The sequence below is a fragment of the Electrophorus electricus genome, chromosome 13 (genome assembly GCF_013358815.1).
Source record: "Electrophorus electricus isolate fEleEle1 chromosome 13, fEleEle1.pri, whole genome shotgun sequence".
Classification (NCBI taxonomy): Eukaryota; Metazoa; Chordata; class Actinopteri; order Gymnotiformes; family Gymnotidae; genus Electrophorus; species Electrophorus electricus.
The window spans coordinates 2,974,875-2,991,578 of record NC_049547.1 but is presented as its reverse complement, the minus strand read 5'-3'; the positions used below and the strand labels follow the sequence as shown (position 1 = coordinate 2,991,578).

Below are 16,704 nucleotides of genomic sequence, written 5' to 3'. Positions count from 1 at the left end.
AAAAATGAATAACGGTGATAAATTAAAGACAGCATAAAATCCAATATAAATGAATCTCGGAAGTTGATTTATTCCACATTTTTGGCAACAATCTTTTTTATTTACTGAAAGTGTTTTGATTTGCAGTTGATTTGAAAAAGTCGCGGAGTGTGTAGTCTGCATTTGACATAATATATTTAAAGTAAAGCATCGTAACTTGCACGATAAACTATCCTCCTCAAGAAGCAACATATTGCTTTTCCAGCTGTTAATATTCAGCATTTGAGCTTGTTAACTTTCTGCTCATCGATGTTCCTTTCCATTTGCGCTCGGTCGTAACGCAGGCCTAATCAAAACGCACTCCAAATTAACTCCCGGAGAATGGCTTGCACTCCAACTGATTTATTGTTAACGTTCAATTGATTTGAAACATATACAGCAGCCATCGCGTATGTGTTTGTCTTAACTTACAAAAAGAAATAAAATAAACAACAAAAAAATTACATTTATATTACAAGTAAACAGAAACTCAATTGTTAGCCAAATATACAGTCCCTACTTTTCATTATTCTAAAAGGATACATTAGCTTACAATAGTCATATCATAAAAAGTTCAGGTATTCATTGCGGAAGGATCGTTGCAAGATCTGGCCACTCGATGATCATACGTAGATCTTTAGTTCATACCTGATATCCTAGCATCCCGTTTGCTGTCTTTATCATTGACGAGGAGCAGCGACCTTGTTCAACAACAGATAACCTTCTACTACAACAATAATGGGAAGTCCAAAACGCACAGAATAAGGCTAAAAATGACACCACGTCCTTCATTGGCAGAAGTGTCTAATGTAGAAAAATCATGCCCTCGAAAAGAATTAGTGGCGCACCAGGCTTGCCTCGAAGCCTTGTGTTGTCCGTACATTCGTTCCACATTCTCATATCAGTAGACATGTCAAGTCTCGTCTGCTTTTGGCCTCGTGTTTAGTTTAGAGTTAGTGTACGTTTTTGTATAAAATTTAAATTGTGGCCAGTCCTACCACGTTCTGCCATAAAGCAGGTTTGATGTGACCATGTTGTTAGCGTAGTCTACAGAAGCGTCAATCTGTCCCATGTTGTTCAGTGAAGAGTGAAGTGATGGAGGACTAGGCGACATTTCTTCCAGGTCTTGGGCCTGCACCAGTGCATTGACCTGCTGATTCTGGTGTTGACTTATAGAGTTACTCGCAGCAGTGAGCACCACCCCAGAACCGTTCTGCTGTTGCTGGTGTTGTTGCTGTTGCATTTGCTGCTGGTTTGGCGTCGGCGTGTTTGAACCGTTTTGGCACGGTTTTCCGTCCTTAACCAAGACGGGGACAGCTACCCGCCTCGGTGACTGCTGCTGTTGACACAGGCTGCCCTCTTGTTGCAGCTGCTGCGCAGCTTTGTCCTTGGCCTGTCGCTTCATCTTATAGCGATGATTCTGGAACCAGATCTTGACCTGCGTGGGGGTGAGATGAATCATGCTAGCCAGGTGTTCTCTCTCTGGCGCGGAGAGGTATTTTTGCTGCTTAAATCTCCGTTCGAGCTCGTAGACTTGTGCTTGAGAGAAGAGCACCCTTCGTTTCCTCCTTGGAGCAGCGTGAAGTGGCGTCATGGCTTTGGAAGCGTCCGCCATACCGGTCAGCGTTCCCATTCCTGTCATATTCATACCTGTGGAAGGTCCCATGAATCTAGAAACTTAAAAATATACATAAACATGTACGGCCATTCAATCATTAGCAGTACCAGGATAAAGTCGAGTTTAGCCACCTTTCGTTAAAATACATGTTGCTTTTGAAAATGAAAACATAGTATTTGCGCATACAGTATATCCACAATTATAATAGCTTTAGTCATGGAAAGGATGAATAAAATAGAGTAAATATAGTAAAAATAGAATAAAATAGAATAAAATAGCAAAGTCTGTGTAATGTCAGTCACAAATGCAAAAGGAAAATATGTCTGTAAATAAAAGCTAAGTGATATTTGTTGGTGCGTAAAATTAATCAATTTCGGTGCATTAATCTAAGTGTGCGTCGTTGAAAAGTTTATATATATATATATATATATATATATATATATATATATATATATATATATATATATATATATATATATATTTCTGATAACCTTAACGTATTGTTAAATAAAACTAAAAAAAAATACAACTTACTTGTTGAATATCTTGGGTCCGCGTTGGCGCCGTACCACCCTGTTGCTGCTGCACTGTTTCTCATAGTTTCTTGGTAAGAGGGTAAATCCCCCATGTTGGCAATGCTGCCATTGCAGTATCCCCCCATAGCGCTGTGCGAGAACTGGGAGACGGAGTGAGGCATGTGGTAGGTGGTAGCAACTGTGGCGTTGTGGCCCATGGAGTGTTGCTGCATGCCCGTCTGGGACACCTGAGGTTGCCGGTATGCTCCCAGTGGAGATGCGAGGTTCCCCGTGCTCTCCATGCCACTAAACTTCTTGTACGTCTCTTCAATTGGGCTCAAAATATCTGTCACTGAGAAAGGTGTCGTGTGCTTTGGGCTCAGCGACATGGTTCAGAAAGCAGGTAGATGTTTTGTGGAGCAGCTCAGCCGTGTTGTTGTATCAGCGCTGTTCTCGTGGACGTCGACGTAAGAGAGTGCTTGTAGTATGCCTGAGATCCGATTGATCGCCTTCGAGAAGGAGGCGAGCCCTGGCCACTCTTATCTCGGGTTTATTGTAGCCAGGCGCCAGGTTTACGACAAACATGAGGGGCGGAGCGACGTCCTGGACGAGCAAACAATGGTCATTGACATCTCTGCAAGATAATTGAGAAAAATGTTGTTAGTTTCATATTATGGTAAGCATTGTGTCGAATAAAATGTTCCCCTTTCCATAATTCCCATTTTTGTTATACAGTAGTAGTATCATTTAAATGAGTGTTCCCTTCTTTGAGACACTGTTTTCATTCCCTTCAGCGGCTCAACTCGACTTTTTTTCGATGGTCTGTTGCTCTGCGTCAATAGGGAATTCCATACTTTCCCCCAAGTTTGAGAGCACTTTGACGAGACATAAGCGCCACCGCGCACTGTCAAAGAGGCACAATGAAGGCCCCCTCCATTGTATGACCTAATTTATGCGTCTTGAGAATCATTTTGTGCCACCAGAGAAGGGCTCTTCCAAATTAGCTCAAGGTAAAATCCGTAAACGTATATATATATATATATATATATATATATATATATATATATATATATATAGAGAGAGAGAGAGAGAGAGAGAGAGAGAGAGAGAGAGAGTCATATATGTATACTTTTTTTTTTACCTCGAGTTAAAAAAGGAAGAGCCACTATCTCTCACTATATATATATATATATATATATATATATATATATATATATATATATATATATATATATATATATATATATATAATATATATATAATATATATATATATATATATATATATATATATATATATTTGGGGACGGGTTTGGTCTTGGTCTCTCTTTACGTTATTATTGTTAATGAATAATGCAAATATAGTCTAATACTGCCTGACGTCTAAAAAAGGTAAATATTTCTACATATTATCGATTTTCTAGAACTTTATAAAGTTTTGCACTTTTCCGACATTTCAAGAGAATAGTTTAGGCTACCAGATTCTTTATTATAATATTGGCTTGCCGTAGGCATGCACTAGGAAAATATATTAGAATAATTATTATTATTGTTCCAGCAATACACAATGTGTTTAATGTTATTTTCTGTTTTCAATTATTAAGCTAATAAACTGTGAATGTATTGTAACTATTAACATTGTGGCTTATAGGCAACATATTGCCCAACCAAACATTTAAACAGAAAAAAAGCTCACAGACAGAAAAGGTCTTGAACATGAGCTATAGTTCACTTGTTATTTCACAAATGTAATTTACTGTTAAAAAAAATTGAAAAATAAAATACATCGGGGTTTTTTTTTACTAAATATGAAAAGTTTAAAATGAAAGACACTGAGTCGTCTTTTACCCAAGCGCTCAGTCTAATATTTGTGAAAGCCAGCGACATCAATACAAGAAGGCCTAAACACGAAAGCTCAGTTTTTCAAATTAGAGATTTTTGTTGTCGTTGGGTCATTGTATACATATACACAATGTAAAAATTGTACTATATTGATACACATTGGATATATGCATGTTTAAATTGCTTTATGAAATGTCTAGTTGCTTATTTTCCGTCGTTAAGACTCAAAAGTAGAATGTACGTAACATTGAAATGATTTTTGTAACCGTAGTTTAATTATGTAGAATTTTGTAGCTAAACCAGACTTCTGATTTGCACAGCAGACACTACATCGAAAAAATACACAATTCATTTTCTTATTCCAGTGCCTTAAAATCACCACTTCCACAAACAAAAGAAAAAATATGAAAGGTCAATAACCCTGCATACAGCTTCCACTTTTAAAATGTTAACGGAAGCCCTAGAAATTCATCGGCATTTAATTTACTTCTGCTTCTTTGGCTTGCTGGCAAACATTTGACATACCTTGATATTTAACAAATATCCGATGTGTTTTGTTTATGTCAGGAACCGGTAGGCTGGATTCAGGTTAGGCTACTTAGTTGCTCACAGAAACTTGGCCAGGGTATGTGCGTCTCAACCATTAGGTAAATGAGCCCGACCACTCAACCTTGTGCAATATTAAGGCAGAGAGCATGACCGCGGGCCAACTAACCGCCTCAGTCTGCTTCAGACGAACCCAGTGGCTGGTTGACCGCTCAGGATTTCAAGTGTAACAATTCACTTTTCAAAAAATCCGTGAGTAAGCAATACTTCATTAAGGAACAAATCAGCAGAGTAACAAATGCAGACAGGACTGGGAGGCACCGGATCACACTTACTGAGGTATTGAAACAGATGATTTGTCATGTGGACACTGCGATACAGCAGATAGATAGATATAGGCTATATAACTCTGTATGTATATGCGTGTGGCGAGCGCCTATATACGCATGTATGGGTGTGTGCGTGTGTTGCGCGCTCCTTCGAGCGTCTATGCGTGAAAGGATTTGCAATGCAAACCCAAAGTAAGAAAACCAGCTTACAATATATAATATGTAGGTATTTATTCTAAATATGGATGTAATAAACGGGTTTAATATAGCACGAATGTGAATTTGATATTTTGTGTTCGTACGGGACGTTTTAGTGAATGTTTAATCAAATTAGGATCCCACGGAAAAGGTTCTTGCTTGATTTCAAATACCGTACTTCTGATATTCTTTATAATATAATGCACTCAGCAAAAGGTGAGCTATGCTTACATATAAGTGCATGCGGTTCTCATTCATTGTCTTATCAGAGTTTAATAAACACATTAAAGTTAACCTAATTATATTGGCTAAAATTGTACCTAGTGGGCATGCGAGTCAATGCCAAAGTGGCTTGTTTAGGAGGCTGTACACTTAACATATTAGAGTAAGTTCAGTAAAGTGGCTATAGAATATAACCTGATACTTCGTATATAGGCTGCAGTACAGTTTCTGAGGGAAGTGGGTTTTTTTCTTGATCTTGAGATGGTTAGATGTTGTGTGATCACCTCTAGCTACTCTTTGCCTCCCATCCCTGATAAAGGCAGCAGAAATGCTAAGCGCCGTTGGCCAGCCATCAGAATTGAAACCACTGGTGCCGTATTCATCAAATACGCTCTTTATACCCGAGATGCACTTAATCTTTGATATTTGATATATGAATGACCACGATGTAATGTGGTCACACTTTAAAAAACAAACAAACAAACAAACAAACAAACAAACAAACAAACAAACAAAAACCCTTCCAACTTTAAGGAACGCCTGTGGTCTGCGGCAGAGTGAAAGGGCTAAAACTTGTGTGCACTGGAGTGCTTGATGCATCAAGGCGGAGAGCGCAGTTGGAGGGTTCAGAGGGGCAAGAGCGCTTGGAGTGAGAGGTGAGGTCTTGACCCGTCATCTCAAAGATCCAACGCCGGAACAAAGTGTCCGGAGTGAGCAAAATGGGCTCCTTTGCAGGGTAGCGTCCGCATCTGCAATACTGTAGTAGCTTACTGTATATTTTCAGAAGAGCTTAAATGATGAGAGGGAGCAGCCCATACAAAAATAATATTTTTATTTGTTTGGACAAATAGAGTATGATGTGGGATAACTCCAAAACTTTGACAAATACATGGCAGGAAATAACACTTCGAAATTCTAATATTTTCAAGGCGCACGACAGGTCCCTCAATAAGTCGTGACTAACGGCGGCTATCCTCGCTAAATTAAACACCCACGAATATTAAAAAGATCCAATGCATGTTAATAGTTTTTAATTGCACAATTAAAGTTAGACACAAGCTCAAGGAGAAGCCAAGTGCAACAAGGAACCGGAACTACAGATTCACGGCCAACACACGAACCTCTCTATTTCGTTAATTTAGAGCACAGTTTACATAAATTAAGATCATCACATCAAATCTGTTAACTTTGCAATTACAAGAAAATAATAAGATGTCAGGGCCCACTGGGTGCAGTGCTAAAGTTGCCTGTTCCGCCGACGCGCGTTTATCTTATTAAGCGCCTTAATGTAAATAGCTTGTGAAGTATTTGCTCATACATTGGATTAAATTGTGCAAAGTATTTTAAAGCTTCGCAAGCATTTTAGTGTAACTCAGCATATGTACTTGCGCTTACTGCTACATGCTAACGCTATATCCCTTTTTTCTAACGTTTTGCTCATAAACTTCATAATTTAGATCTTAAACAGGCCTGACACGCATAAAAGCATTCGCATCTCATGTAAACATCTGCATATTCCTTTAACTTAATGCCAGCATTTCCAGACCCTACATGATTACATCTAAATAGTATACGCCTCAAAAGACTGCTTACAAGGTAGTTAGTTTCATGTTTTGTTATTAGCCAAGAAGAAAGTTTGTATGCATTAACATACAGTGTCAGCATGTTAATATAAACACTTGGACTGGATGAAGACATATTAAGTTTTCATTTTTAAAAAAAAATTTTTAATGCAGGGACTTCAACTAAACTAGAATATGGTGCCAAATCATACTTTAAAAGGTTACATTTGTATTTAAAAGCAACTTGTTTCAAGCTGTTTTCCAGACGTAGTAATCAATACCCCTTTAGTACTCGCACTGCAGAAATCAACGTAAAGTGATCAATTATAGTTGAAGAACATCTAAGCATTTCCTTTTTATGCCAATTAACTTGCCACTATGCCTCTAATGGTTCCACCACAGTCCACATCAGACTTTGCCATTTGTATTGTCAGGGACTGTCAGTACTATTGTCGATAAAAATAATCCTATGATTATATTTTCGTCTAGACATCACGTATTTCTTACCGTACATGTGGCATTGCAAACTTTTAGTGCAATGCCTGTGTCATCGTACTTTTTGCCACAATAAAATGAACAGACAGTTACCATATAAATTACTCTAATGAGGCCCTTTGGCTTTTTTTTTACCACTAGAATCTGTTTTGTTACATTGGAACGGTATTCCTTATTCTTTTTGAATCCCGAATTCTTTCTTCTGTGTGGAGTATCTTTGAAATATGTTTCATGTGAAGCCATGATCACTTCTTACGCTGTCAACCATTTTGCTAAAAAAGCTAGCAGGTGCTTGTCCCAGCTCCCTAGCTGCCTAGAAAGCACTCCTTAAGCAGTGCATAGCCACCGTTAAGAAGGTTAAAGGTCCTCCCTAGAGTACCAAGTATCTGACAGGCCTCTCCAAAACGTTATTCTTCAGCCCAAGTTTTCATTCAAATGCAATTAATGGAGCTCGATGGACGAAATGACGCTAATAGGTTGTAAAAAACAGTGGCGTGGATACAGGACCATCTAGGAACGCATGACTCGCTTGTATCTGCTTTTAACATTTTTAACGTAACGCAGCAGACATATCGCGCGAAATGTGATCCAAACGGAGTTTATGAAACGATTTTGTGATTGCTTTCCCTTGATGAAGACTAGAGAACATGTATAATCTATGAGGAGTACTGTCCCAATCCACTGAGAAGTATTTGCAATATCTTTCTCTTGGAGAGTGCGCATTAATGTGAGTATACCAAGCATATAATTTTCTGACAATGCTTCGCTAAAGGCAGCCAGTTTTAATGTTTAAAATGACCTGTATTAAGAACACTGGTAATGAATTAATGTTCTTCCTACTTACTGTATATTCTTGTAATTGTGGTTATATGTTAATTGAGAGAAGCATGTGACTTTAAGCCATCTTAATATACGTAACAACATATATATAAAACATTTTTGGGTCATTCTTTGGTTTATCGTCGGTCACTGTTACACCACTGGTTGATAAACCAATGAGGGCGATTGAAAACTGTTTACATATTAGGTTTGAGTGAGCCCCATAAACGCACTTTTTCGAGGAAAGAACATCAAAAAGAATAGTAAGCAGTTGTGTATGAACGTCTCTATTGAAACTGATATTGTGGTTGATAGCAGGTCTCTAAAGGTCTCTTTATTTTTATTTTATGCGGTGTCTATCAAACGCTTATGGTTTGAGTCAGTAAAATTCTAACCTGAAGGCAAAAGTAACTTTTCTAATCCGTTTCCCAGTGGTATACGTCTGCAAATCTTTAACAAGGATACCATTTAAGCATCGTATGTACCATATCGGTTAGCTACAATTGTTTCAATCGCTAAACTGCAAACGTGATCTAATTGGCAAACATTAATCAAATAAACATTAAATCGATTATATTTTGCCCAGTGTGAGGTACGGGTGGGATTTTAGAACTTTAGCTACAAGTGGGTTATATAGATTGACACAATCAGAAATTAGCTCTTTGAAATGAACTTTTCTATGTTTTCTGATAAATGGGCACGAGAGAGAAAGAGTGCGAGAGAGCGAGAGAGAGAAGAGTCAGAAAGAGAGCGAGAGAGAATCGTAATGTCAGTAATAATATTGGTCAAGAATAGTCTGAGATTTTAACTGTATTTGCAACTGAAGCACACACATTTGGATAGCACAATATCGTATAGTTTTGCAAGTGGCTGTGGAGCAGGTCGAGGTCATGTAAGAAATCAGAGCCCATTGCGCATAACTGAGTGGGCCGTAAGCCAGTGGACGCGGCATCGTTCTAGTACTAACTGGATTATGCAAACCTCACAGAACAAAAAAATATACTTCTTACTGGCACTTAGGAGGCATGAAAAAAATGCATAGCCAAAACATATAATAGTCTGTAAGTAGCTTGCCGATTTTATTTGAATAAAAAGAAAGTGTTCTTGGCTGTCCTGGCATGGAGTAATATTAACGTAGTGTACAAAGTAATATAGGGGCTACTGGAATAAACAGGAGTTTTATTATATCTACGCTGGCCAAAAATCTCAAAGCTGAGCTGTAGTTTTATTAGAGAAAGCCCATCAACTTTCGATGTTATATATGAGTCAATAAAAATAAAATCTGTGCTCCACAGCCTACTTCAATTATAGCCCAGTTAAAAATTATATTTTGCTATGGTTAACAAATGTAAGAAATAAAGAATTTGGATAAGAATTACATACCTGATATCTGCTATTTGATACAAAGCAAGGTAACTGAGTTATTTATGGAAAGTGTGCTTCACTGTGTGCTTCACTGTTTAGAAATGGTAAGCAGAGTTTAACGTTATAGTTTTGTATGCATGAACAAACCAGTACATCCAAAAATGAAAGCCTTTTTTCCTAATCTGGTTAAAAGCTGTGATTATTTTTATTAGAGAAATAATTTCAAAAAGCAAAGAAAATGTGTGTGCCAGGTTTTTATGACATGTAGGAATTGTATTGCGTCAGACCTATGGCTAAAGAAAGAATGCCTTTAGTAGTGCATATAACACTGTGTTAATCTATTTTGGGATTAGGTTATATGAAACATCCTGAAAATATAATGACAAAAATCACTGATCATGGGATTATGCACAGTAGCAAATTTATCTGTTTATTTATTGCTACATAATCAAATTTAGATAATGAAACTGTAATAACATGTGTTAGCATGTTTTAAGACATACGAGCATGTTTTTGTTTATAAATACATGCCAAATAAATATAGTAACTAAATTTAAGTTTATAAATCTTGACCTTAATAATCATCTTTAGGGTCTGAAATTCTGTATAGTTGCATAGACATTGACTTTTCACTTTTTTGAGCGAATTTTATGCAGATGAAATATGTGAGCCTGAACTGAAATCTGAAAAGAGTATGGTTATGTACACTTGCGTCATCCAATTATAGATCACACACAAGTGGAAAAGAACAGTACAACTTGACCAGTTTCTTAATGCGTAAACATCCTGGCCATGCACAAAAATCCTCCCTCTACAGTGCTTTATAGACACATTTTTGCCACCTTTTCATTTATAGCATGCCCTGATGCAATTGTGAGCAAATAGCAACTGAAAAATAGCAACAAATCAAACTGATTACCCTGTAATTTTCCTAAGTGTTGTCTGAACAGACTAAAAAATAATTTGAAGCAATTTTTTTGGGGTAATGCTACTTTTCAGCAAATTCTAGTTGAGAAAAACAGGCATATGGCCACTGAATCAGATACCACTTCAGTCTCTTCTATCTGAAACCTCTTGTTACAGGGAAAAGTTCAAAAGTTCAAAGTCTTTGCACTTTGTTCTTGGAAATTCTTAGCTTTATTCTTCGATACTACATATGTTGAAGGTTCACAGAATGCTTATGCATAGGAAACGAAAAGGGGCATACATTTTTTGTGTATGATTTTTACACATTTAGCACATAATTATTTGAAAAAAAAAGAGCCCCAGCTCCTTCATTTCATCTCATTACAGGCTTTGATTAAATGTGCAAGAACCTGCAACAAAAGCATGAGTCTGGTCTCCCGCCATCAACATCTCCTGCTCTGTGATTAGCTCAGAATCACCGTGTGTGTGTGTGCGCGCTTCGGGCATTTGAGTGATTGCCCTGTTGTCAGGCGGCTGTTTTCTTTTATTAAAATATCTTTTGCAGTCCCAAAACTATAGTCCGTTTCAGCAATACCTGATTGGAACTTTAATATATAATACTATATGATGCCAGCAACAGGACTGGAAAAAGTTACTAAATTGAATAAATGAATTTATTAATGTATTACTGAATGAATCTGTGAAGTTTTCAAATAAGGATGTCTGTCAGGATTATTGATTATGTCTTGCAGTAACATTTCATTTATTAAACCCAGAAAATTAGTTGAATGTCAAACTCAAGAATCACAGAATAAAACAATGGTGATTACAGATCAGTAGAACGTTGTTGCCATAGGCAGAAGTAGTATTATTTCAAGCAGTGGCATTGGTCGTATCAGTACCATATGTTCTTGAATGGTTAAATAGTTCTGGTAGCAGTAATAATAGCAGGCTGTAGTAAGTGCATTTCTTATGAGAAAAAATAGTTGCCACTGTAGTTTTAATACTAAACCAGTATGCTGAAGGGCCAGCGGTGTCAATAGGGATTTTGGCCCCATTAAAAGATATCGCATTGGGCCCCAATGAAAAAAAAATGTTCTGAAATAATCAGTCAGTCACAGGACCTTGGAACTGTCCTAACCCTTCTCTCCATGCAGTGCCCCTGGGCAGCTCTATCAATAAAACCCTTTGCTACAGCATTTGCTGAATAAATAATGGGCGAAAATTCATAACTTGAGATGTTTTGTAGATGTTTGTAGTCTTCTCCGACTGCAGCAGAGATTGCATTGCATATCTTGCATATATATCAGATAGTGTTCTGAGGTAGATCTGAGATATATGAACTTTGTGTCAAGTAGGCTAAATGCAGAAAATCCTTTGTATTAATAAACCAATTGTGTGCCAAGTGTAGATTCAGCATCAGTAGATTTAATGTTTTAAAGTTTTATTATTTTAACAGCATTAAATGCAATAAACATCATTAAGTACTACCCATAACTTAAAACACACACACACACACACACACACCCCACACACCACACCACACCACACAGACCACACACACACATTTTGCAACAGGTATCATTATAAATAACAGTACAGATGTGTAAATTGTTATAAACAAAACCTAGTCCATGGCATGGATGACCATTTCACATCTCCAATTAAGTCAAACACCATTTAAAAACAGTGGTGTTAGGAGTGCTGCAGTATTAATCAGCCTTTATTAAACCACCACATCAGAACTGCATGCCATTGGTCACTGAGGTGAATAATCCATAATGAGCGACTTCACCAAACAATTCAAACAATTTTCTTTAAGTAAAGCACAACGTTCCACTCTTTGCAGAGGCTTTCTTTACATATACTGTTACCCTGATGTAAATTTTTGTTTCACGTAGCCATAAAGAACACTTCTAGGTAAGTAAAGGTCTGCTGTCAAGAGCAGACATAAATCATTCCTTGAAAGCAACGGTTGTACCAGCCACCCCTCTGGCCCTGACCAATGTTACTGCTGTTGTTTTAGAACCAAAGGAATTTCAGTGCCAGGCAATGATTCCTGAATGACAATTCAGAACATGACCAGGCCTTCTAAACCAAGGGTTTCACAGGCTTTGGTCCTAGAATGGAAAAACCCAGCTTACATTCACTAACTAAAAGCTATGACCAATAGGTCTGATTCAATTGTCTGAATCTTCTACTGACTGTACACAGTAGATCAAAAAACTTGAAACTTTGTGATACTGTATGTCAGTTAGGAATGTTTTATCTTCAAATGAAAAGTTATAGAAATAGTTTAGTGAAAATGTATGCAACATTTTACTCACCTTAAACAGAGTTGATCAGCCAAGACATGTCAAGTGTTTTGTTTTGGAGCCACTAAGCTAATGTAGCTTACAAGTAACAAAAGCTCATATCTACCAGTCAGCACTGTGCAAAATGAAATAAAGACCTCCTTCGGCTAAGTAAGATCATCTATGCTAAGGTTTGTAAAGAAGAAGAATACGTCTGTAGGTAAAATGTTACATATATAAATCAAACTTGAATTATTTCATCATCCACATCACTTCTAACTTTCATACAGTTCTGCCTTTAAGCCACTCTCTTACCTGAGCCAGTCATTAAAGTGCACTGGAACCAGTTGGTTTTTTAAAAAAGAAAGTGATTCCAACTTTAAGATGACTACCAGTAGTAAATTAGCAATCCATTTTTTATAGATAGCAATATGTCACACCACATAAGTAAATTTATTTGACTAGGCAAGTCTATTTGATGTTTTATGTAACAGCTTATTTTAGTTTGAGATGATTATTGTGATGATTTGGCACATAGTTCATAAGATGCTAATTGGTAGACTTAATTTGTAAGATTACCTTATTTGTTAGCTACATTAGCCTAGTTGCTCCAGTGCAATACTGAAAAAACACAATAAATTTAATTTATTTACATAGGTGGAAATTCACTGAAAAAAGTTGCTGTTGTTTTGTCACCCTGATTTGCTAACTATAAATACTAATAATACTCTGACGTCTTTTCTCCACAGGGATGTGGTGCTACACACTGGACCAGCATTTTCACTTTCCCACTACTGCACAGTTTCTGCCTCACTAAAGACATTTGCTATCTTCAGTGTGTCACTGATAAAACAGAATAAGGAAGTCTATGGATGAAACTATTAGAACTGACCAATAAAAAGACTTTTGGACCTTAATTCTTTGTTGTTATTGTTAGTTGTTATTTGGCCAAAAAAAGCAACTGGTTATTTAAAATGCATTAGAATGTACAATGATTAGTATTTGCATGTGACTATATGCATATGATATGACTGATGATTGGTATTTGCACTGATTAGCATTTGCATACAAGCTTTTTCTATATTTAGTATAAGCAATCAACTTTGATAGCCTCTATATATGGGAGATAGTCAAAGACTGATAAAAAGATTGAAAATGTACTCTGTGGCCTAAATCAGGGCCACACAAAACCATCTGGCTGAAAACTGAAGGTTTTTGCAAAACACTTTGGTGTAATGAAGTTGTCAGGAATTGATAACGGTTCCTATCCCACAGTTCACAGAATTCTTATATAACATAGACAAAGAATTCCTGACAGTGTCGTACCATTTAAACCTCTTTTTAAATCATTTTATAATGGCTTCTGCGTATATCTCACTTCACATGAACCTATCTATCTCAGGCTACAAGTTAGACAATAAAGTTCTGTCTGTGTTTATAAAACCCATTTACTGCTGTATTCACTGTCTTAAGGTGCAGAATATTTTAGGCCTACTATTAACAAACAAAAAGATTACTCATTTCAAAATGCTGTTGCAGCTTAAAATATCAAACTTTCCACTCCACAAACCAAAGCTTATTGTACTCTTAAGAGTGTACCTGCAAATGTTATTTGAAGTTTTAATATTAAAAGAACATTCCATCTTTTACAGCCTAATCTCTCTGCTGCATCTGCAGTGTAGGGTTCACCACAACGTGCTTCCTCGCACTTCACAAAGACCAGGAAAGGCATTGCCTTGAAATTCACAAATAATGGCAGCCAGGGCGAAGTTGTTGGGGCTATCATTCATTTTAGTCGAAACCCGTTTTGTAAAGCACAATTTCATGAATTCTTCATTCAAAAGAATTTGTAAATTTTGCTGTAAATCTGTTCTTTCAGTGCTGTACTTTGCCAGAGGGAGGAATTAGTAATTAGTAATATGATTTGCTTGCTTACTGTGATTTAGCTCAATGAAAATATGCTATATTTTCGTATAAATCACAAAACCTCAGGTGAAGCAAGAGTAAGCAGAACTGTTTTTATTGTGTTGCTCCAGTGTTTGAAAGCTGAAAAAAGCTACACAAGTAACAGTTTTGGTAAAGGTTAAGAAGTCAGTCTTACAGTTTTGGTTAGACATTCTCTGTTTCATCTTAAGACCTTTTTTTTTTTTGTTGGAGTGCAGTGTGAGCAGTTTTGAATATGAGCTCTATAATCACCTGTTTCATATGTTAACTAACGGAATTTGGAAGCTCTCTGTAGGTTTGTGTGTTGAGCCACTACAGTTAGCCTTTTTGGAATGACTGTCCGTGGTAAATGAACATACACTACTGGTGTTGTGGGTCTAGTTGAAAAGTACTCCTTTAGGTTCTCTGTTGCTGAAAACAGGCCCTTGTTATCTTCAGCTCATCTTTCATAGAGTTCTGTAGGCCATAGTATCAAAAATGCTCAGTGGGGCTGTCATTTGTACACTTAGAGAGTTAAGGATGAACAGATACTTCTGTGATATCTTCAGCAAGCTGCCCTTTCTTTTCAGGACATCTGCCAAGCTTTCACATGCTTTAGATCAACATGAGGAACTCAACTTTATTATCCACTTCTTTCTCTGCAGCAAGCTCTGTATGGGCTATGATGATCGTTGTTCCTGCAGTCTAACCTAGATCCAGACACATAGCCCAGGCACCATGCTATACCAAGTGACTCTTACTGTTTGTGTGTGTGAGATCACCCCCCCCCCCCCCCCACACACACACACACACAAATAGGTACAAAAGGTTAAGTTACTGAAGGTTTATTTATATTTGATTATATTTCCATCATTAGTGCTGCACTTCTGAAGCAGATGAAAATTGTTGGTGATAAAGCTTTGCTGTAAATATGAGAGTAACCTACAAAATATGAGACTTACAGTAATATACAGACATCAGTTCTCTTTTACGTCAGGGCAAACTGACAACTTGAGACATAATGAATGTGAGTGTGACTGCTGACGTACCTCTGCACTGGAGTCCAGGTCTGCTCTTCTTTACACATCCATCTCCTTTCTCCTTCTCAAGGCTTGACTGCGCTTGGGTCTGTGTATTAATATGCTCACGCTTTGCTTGGTGTATGGTGCAACGGCAGTTTGTTAGACACAGGCCTGAGGGATTTAGAGTATAAAGCCATCATCACCCACCTTGGCAATGTATAAGAGGACTCCTGTCCAAACAAAAAAGCAAGCAAGCAAATAAATGTGGACTAATATAGGGTGAGCTGACATAATTCTAAACAGATGGATGGACTACGCAACTGGTGTAAGGCAGTATAATAATACCTTTGTCACAGTAATTGTAAGAAAGAACAAAGAAACATGGCGTTCCATTCCTCGTTGCTGCTTGCAAAGCAGTATTCTCCATATGTGTACTCATGGAGAAAGTACAAGAAGCCCAACAATAATCACTGCTTAGATTGAGGTGACCTTGTATTTGCAAAGCACAACAAGCTTGCAAAAATGAGCGAGGGGAAATGTTGACGATGACCCAAAAAGCCCACCTGAGTCAGCATATCCACTGGTTCCGTTCTAGAACCATATGGAAACATATGTTTGTTTTCCTACAGAAACAGGCTTGGGATATCGAGCCAAGTGTTCATGCCTTCATGTAGCCACAGCAAGCACATTGCTCCAAGAAAATGATCAGATGATTAGAAGTATCTGTGAAGATACTGGGTGGTGATATCAAATGCACCAGCTGTATTTTAGTTCTGTGTTTTGGAATTCCTTTTACTTTTTAAGAAAACGTAGAGGATTAAAGGTTTACAAAGGTGCCATTGTCTGAGAGCAGCAGGTGGACTCCAGGAAACCCTCAGTCTAAAGAAAAGCACATCACAGACTCTTTTCCCTCTCAGCACAACGGCTGCACCTGCATAGACTGCATATAGTTCCCAGAGTGTACAGATGACCCAATGATCATTAGTTTCACATACAGTGGTGACTGTACAGCAGCCTGATGTAAATTAAAA

At 37.4% G+C, this 16,704-nt stretch overlaps 1 protein-coding gene across 2 annotated transcripts; it reads right to left on the bottom strand.

The window, feature by feature from the left end:
* Nucleotides 1-569: 569 nt before the first annotated feature.
* Nucleotides 570-2,544, bottom strand: nkx2.4a (NK2 homeobox 4a). 2 transcript variants are annotated; one of them, XM_027004855.2, is made up of 3 exons: nucleotides 2,171-2,544; nucleotides 1,217-1,695; nucleotides 570-1,171 (listed from the first exon to the last, which is right to left on the bottom strand). In XM_027004855.2, exons 1-3 carry the CDS (start codon nucleotides 2,538-2,540, stop codon nucleotides 1,013-1,015), a joined length of 1,008 nt encoding a protein of 335 aa, XP_026860656.1. In that variant the 5' UTR covers nucleotides 2,541-2,544; the 3' UTR covers nucleotides 570-1,012. The 2 variants fall into 2 exon arrangements, with proteins under 2 accessions (XP_026860656.1, XP_026860655.1); XM_027004854.2 differs by having other exon boundaries at nucleotides 570-1,695.
* Between the last annotated feature and the right edge of the window lie 14,160 nt (nucleotides 2,545-16,704).